General features: G+C 38.8%; 1 protein-coding gene across 1 annotated transcript; it reads left to right on the forward strand.

Annotated features, from left to right (window-relative positions):
* The first annotated feature begins 588 nt into the window (after positions 1-588).
* On the forward strand, positions 589-5,037 carry LOC106417052. Its single transcript, XM_013857916.2, has 7 exons — positions 589-705; positions 776-1,015; positions 1,767-1,975; positions 2,027-2,627; positions 2,738-3,283; positions 3,461-4,261; positions 4,375-5,037. The coding sequence occupies exons 1-7, from the start codon at positions 589-591 to the stop codon at positions 5,035-5,037; spliced, it is 3,177 nt and encodes a 1,058-aa protein (XP_013713370.2).
* The last annotated feature ends 1,569 nt before the right edge of the window (positions 5,038-6,606 follow it).

Genomic DNA, 6,606 nt, shown 5'->3' on the forward strand with positions numbered 1-6,606 from the left:
TTCGTGTCTGTATTTTGAACTTCATTATTTCAGCCATAACTTGTTTCAATGATTCAGGCGCAACTAGTTTGAATGTAATCTCGGCCACACATTTTATATAATTCAGGCATAACTTGTTTCAATAACTCAGCCGTAATTGTATTTTGAAACGCATTATTTCTGTTTGTGAATGTTATCTCGGCCACATATCTAATATAATTAAGGTATAACTCAGCCATCATTTTATTTAAATAAGTCAGGCATATCGTATTTAAATAACTCAGTCATCATTGTATTTAAATAACCCAGCATCGATTTAATTTTAAGAGGCGGTATATGGGAAGTTCCATCATTGTGCGCGTGGGAAAATTTGGCTGCCATGATAATATCGAGACTCATTATTACGAGTTTTTATATATATGTTTCATTTACAATATCGAGACACTGATATTATATTGTATTTTATATATTTAATAGTACTATATCTGTGATGTCGTATCTCTTCTTACAAAGTAAAACAATTTTTAGTTTTCAAGGACTTTGAAATCTATTTTAACAATGTCTTCCTCATCCTTCACCTCAGGAAATTATTACAGACGACGTAGGAATATGGAAAGAGGAACGCCGAAAGAGTGTTGGTGTGGTGCACCATCTGACATTTTTACATCTGGAAGCGAAACAAATCCAGGAAGATTGTACTATTGCTGTGCAAAAGGATATCATAAGGTTAGTTCTGGTTCTTATTTCCCATGTTCGGAAACGTAATACTTAGATCTGGTAACATTGGTGAAAACAGAGTCATTTATTCAAATGGGCGGATGAGTGCTTGGTGGAAGAGGTTGAAGATATTAAGGCAGTGATAAATGGCATGAATAGAGACATCTCGGAGTTGCGAGTTAACGTTGCTCGGTTGGCGAATGGAGTAAAGACAGAATCTGAGAGAAAAGGAGGCGAATGTTTGAGTGAGAGTAGGTGTTTGAGGAATGTGGTTGTTTGTATGGCTGGAATGGCGATATTTTGCTACTACTACTTCTCTGTTTAGTCATGTTTTGTCATCATAAGTCAGCTTTCGCGTGTTATGTAACTCAGCCTTTATTAACTTTTAAGTTGTTTTAACTCAGTCGTATGTAAACAAAACTATGCGTTTATTAATATATAACTCAGCCGTTAAATCAAATTGATAAAAGCGAGAATGTTTTGTTACCTCTAGTAAATGACATAAATAGCCTTTGGTTAGTTTTATTTACTTTTATGCTCAGATAGTCTCATCAACCAGTAACATTGATTGACAAAACAATTAGAAAAAAAAAACATTGTCGGAAACGGAGAAGGAACCGCAAGGATACTAAATCGCCGTCGACATTGTGTTTACTTCCTCTTCCTAAAAATAACTGTGAGATCTCTGTTATCGTTATCGTTCGTTTGTACGAAATCGTCTTCGCCGCATTCATATCTACAAGTTCGTCTTTTCGGTAGGATGTCGCGACGTTAAATATTGATTTGGGGTTTTGTTTCGAGTGAGTTAGGGTGTTGTTTCGAGTGAGTTAGGGCTATGTTTCGAGTGAGTTAGGGTGTAGTTGTGATTAGGTTATTATTGTGTTGTGGCTGAGTTATTGTTATGTTGTGGCAGAGTTATTGTTATGTTTTCCCTGAGTTATTGTTATGTTTTCCCTGAGTTATTGTTATGTTGTGTCTGAGTTATTTTAATGTTGTGGCAGAGTTATTGTTATATTCATTGAGTTATTGTTATATGTCGTGACTGAGTTATTGTTTGTTTATTTGTTCAGATGGATGTTTCTGATGTTAAATCACGGGGTTACCCTCCAAGACTTTATCCTGTAGGGTCTTCTAACCTAGAAAATAAAGACATTAATCACAATTTCCGTTCACGAGATTTACCTCATATTATAGAAGCACTAGGAGAAGATGTATGGAAAGCACTGGTGAACTCTCCCATTGGAGTAGTTGCTAGGCTAGTTGAACGCCGAAGCGTGTGGTCTGGTAGAACAGTACACTATCTACTATGTAGACAGCTGTGAGTACATAGGAAGGAGATATGGAGTCTGGTGGTTGATGAGCCTATCAGGTTTAGTTTGGTAGAATTTGGTGAGATAACTGGGTTAAACACTGGTCCATTGCCAACAGAAAGTTTTGAACATGATCCTGATAAATACAAACCGTTTTGGGCGAAGCTGAAGGTGTCGCTTGGGAGGGGACCCACGTTGGATAAACTGAAGAACTCAATAGAGGTCTGCCCGAGTTGGACATTTGAAGAGCGTAAATGGTTAGGGCTATTAGTTCTTCAACACATGGTACTTTATTGTTTGCATCAAAATTCTCGGGTGCCATTTGAAAGTGCCAAAAGAGTGTTTGACGATGAAGCCATGAAGTCGTATCCATGGGGTCGGACTGCATACGAAGTTCTCATTGACTCTATTAAAACGTTGGCTCCAGACAGGGGGTCATACACATTAAGCGGCCTAAAAGATGCGTTATTGATTTGGGCGTATGAATCCATCGTCTGCTTTGGCGAGTGTTTTGGGAGAGTGGTGAATAATGAAGATGTTCCACTTTTACGATGGGGTGGAAAGCGTACTCGTGCAAATTTCGAAAACTTGTTGTCTGCCGAGATAAAACAACATAGCCAGGTAAGGTGTAACGCTGCGTTTTGATTTCTTAAATGGCTGATTTATTAGACTTAATGGCTGAGTGTTGTGTTTATTTGGTGGCTGAGTTATATTATGACCTGGTGTTACAGGTGCGTGTTAGGAGAATGGTTTCGAAGGAGTCAATCGAAGAGTTGTTTCCTGAATGGTCGTGTCAACCTGACGACCCACAACTCATTAACTTGATAACAGACATACATGCAGGTAGATTTGTAAAAGGTTTTTGGGAAGTGCATGGAAATGCGGAGGGGAAGGGTAACGAGAAGAAGAAGAAAGCTGAGCCACCCACTAAGAAGCATAATAAAGTTAAGACCAATGAGGGTGAAGCTGCTGCAACGGGAAACGGTTCAAGCGAAGAGGAAGGTAATAAAGATTCGGGGAACAACGCGAGTCTGATGGCCATTGCGAGTACTCTGGATAAACTTTCCAGAAAATTTGATCTGATGGACGTGCGATTTAAAAAACCATTGGTGGACCAGAAGTCGATAGATGACATGGTGAAAGTTGCAGTGGAGGAGCGTCTGAAAGTTATGGGAAGAAGAAAAAATCCCCAAAACAAAGATAACCTCTCAAACGTCGTCGCCGACCAACAACCTGAACCGTTGTCATCACCACAGCCTAATACCCAGCAGAAGTCTGTCTGTAGTCCACTGTTAGCTGAAACCCCTGGAAAGGATATGAGACCTAGAAACAATTTGTCCAACGAGCTTGATAAGGAGAGAGGGATGAAAAAAACTTTGGCTTAGGAGTTTGGAACACATGCTGAAAATGAGGGTGCTAATGTTCTTAATTTCCTATATGTTTCTCTTGCAAAGGCAACTAAGGCTGAAGACTTACGTCGCCACTCCACGCGCAACCGTACTATAAAGGATGAGGATGCAGAAGATAAGAAAAAAGCTGTGCAAGCAGAGGCTGTGTTGAAGAGGAAGGATAAAGCTGCCGCTAAGAGAAAAGCGGCTGCCTCAATGAAGCAAAAACAGCCTGAGTTAAATAAACCAAAACAGGCTGAGTTAATGAATGAAAAACAGGCTGAGTTAAAGAATCAAGAACAGGCTGAGTTAATGAATGAAGAACTGGCTGAGTTAAAAAATCAAGAAGCCGATAATGAGAAGAGAAAGAATATAACTACACCGCGTGCCAATGTAAAAAGATGCAAGGTTGAAGATTCTGTAGAGGGCAGTGAATTTGCTGTAATGACCGACGAAGTTCTTGCGGAGGAGAATGAAATCTTGCCGGAGTCGCCTATGGAGAGTCAGGAATTGATTAGATCTGCTATAGTAAAAGAATATCTGGAGAAAACAGTTAAATTATCTCCACAAGGGTTTGCATTGTCTGAAGGTTCTTCAAGACCAGTTTTTCCTTACATTGGAGACAATGGAACGACGTGCATGAGGAATAATGTTGAGCCTTCATCAGCAATATATGACCCTCTAGCACCTGTTGATCCGATTGTATTAGATAAACTTATGCAACACATCTCGAGAATTCCACCCAAACCACCAGCACCAGCAAAGAAAAGAGTTGTAAGATCTTCCGCTCGTGAGGGTGACTTCTACAGCATACTCATCCCTGAAAGACCGTGGCCGCATAGCCAATATGGATGGTTGTTTGATGATGTAAGTCTATAATTACGACAGAGTTTTACATGATCTTTCAGCTGATTTCTATCTTCTATTAAGGCTGACTTATATATTTGTTTACGGCTGACATGTTAATATCTATTGTGTAGCATATCTCTGCGTATATTAACGTCCTCATTAAGAGGTCCATGCGAGATCCCACCCCATTCTGGACCAAGCGAATTGCCTTCATTGATCCTTGGTTCTTGTCTAAGTGGGTTGACGATTACAAGCAGTTCAAGATAAAACCTAATATGATGAAGTTCACAGGGAATGGTTATGAAAATCTTGTACACGGTAAGCTTCCCTCTAACTTTCAAACAAACTTGAAGTGGTATGAACACGTGGAACACTTGTACGGATGTCTTCAAACCGGCAGAAATCACTGGGTGGCTTTTCACGTGGATCTGAAGAAGGAGAAGGTTGATTACTATGATTCAATCATTGGAGAGGTAACAGCCAAAAGTGAGAAGAAAATGCTTGATTCATTTAAACCGATAACGCTTATGCTTCCCGATATTTTGAATCAAAACATTCCTGCCAATCTCCGAACCCCGAGTAGGAAGAAATTCGCATTCAGGAGGAGGAGCAAAAGGTACACTCCACAAAACACCCAGATTGGCGATTGTGGGGTGTATGCGTTGAAGTTTGTGGAGTGTCTAGCGCTTGGTGTAAGTTTTGCTGGGATAAACGATAAAAATATTCAAGGTTTACGGTTGAAGATGGCGGCAAAGATCCTCAATGAAGGAGAAAACAGGGCGGAGAACAATTAGCTTTCCAAATGAATCTGTGTTTGTTATTTTCAATCAGACTTTCCAATTACCTTAAGTTGTTTATTGTTGTTTTATTTTATTAAGTCAGCCGTTAAGGTAGATATAGCTCAGCCAAACCTCAAACCATACCCTAAGATTGGAAAATATTTAATAAGTCAGCCGATTCGTCTTCATAAAGCAGCCGTTAAGGTAGATAAAAGTCAGCCATACCTCAAACCATACCCTGAATTAAAATAATTGATATGTTTATACTTCAAAATGTTATAACATTCCCTAATAAGTGAATATATAATCAACCAAACGTCTCTTATTTATTGAATTAACGAGTTTAGAATCGATCATTATCTTGAGGTATATGTTGTCCTACAATTACTTAAAACCTTACATGTAGATATAGAGTGTGATCATAATACAACTCTCCTAAACTATATACAATGCATTTTAAGACTAAATTTATGTTATTTGTTATATTTATCACACCGTTATTCCAAATCCTAAACATAAATCCCTAAATAAACAAACCTAAACTCTAAATACTAAACCCTAAATCCCAAATATTAAATCAGCCGTAATAGGCTATATAACTCGGCCGCCACGTTTGATAAATGTAGATGTTTGGCGGGGAAATAAGATAGCAACTTGGAATTTTTATTCTTTGAATTTGGCGACTATTCGCATTTCAATTGGGCTCTATATATGTCCAATTTCCCTTTTCATTCTCTTTCCACTATCATTCACTCTTTATAAAAACCTAAACCATATGGATATGGAGATTGTTCCTGGCTGGTCATTAAAGTTCGCCAGCAGTGTGAATGCCATTCTAAGTTCTGCAGATCGGGAAAACCTCCCGGTTCTAAACCCTAGTCCAGGGGTCTACGTTGACAAAACCTCTGTTACGTGGTTTAGATTTTTACATGATCTTTCGCAGGCGATCCCAAATATTCTTCGAGAAGGATGGGTTCATGAGTGGTCGACATACCGCTTCATCCCCGCTCATTTTAAGGAACGCTGGTTTCTTATACTCGCTGTAAGCACCGATTATGTATATATATTCCATTAAACAGCAGTTATATGTTTAAAGGAACGCTGGGTTTCTAATATTCTGTTATCTTCTTTTTTTAGCGGACAAACACTTGGGATCCGAGACATAATTTTTTAGTATGGACGCATTTCAATCTGGTGGCCAGAACGATGTTTCGATCTCAAATGCGATGGTTGAAAAGGTGTTGGGCGCAGGGTGGCGATAAGCCTGAGTGGATGATAACTAGAGTTTGGCTTGCTCTTGTCGACATGTTTGAAGAGTTTGGACATGATAATTTTGGTTTTTGAATGAGATTTTGTTTATTTTCTTAAAAATTCGACCACATTAGTATAAAAACTTCGCACTAATTCAGCCTTATCAGAGTTGTATATATGCTTTCCAAAGGACATGAATTATAGTATAAAAACTTCGCACTAATTCAAACGTAACTCAGCCTAAGTAAAAATTAACTCAGCCCCCGTTAACACTAACTCGGCCTTATCAGAGTTGTATAGATGCTTTTCAAGGGACATGAATTATAGTATAAG

This window comes from Brassica napus, chromosome A4, assembly GCF_020379485.1.
Source record: "Brassica napus cultivar Da-Ae chromosome A4, Da-Ae, whole genome shotgun sequence".
Taxonomy (NCBI): Eukaryota; Viridiplantae; Streptophyta; class Magnoliopsida; order Brassicales; family Brassicaceae; genus Brassica; species Brassica napus.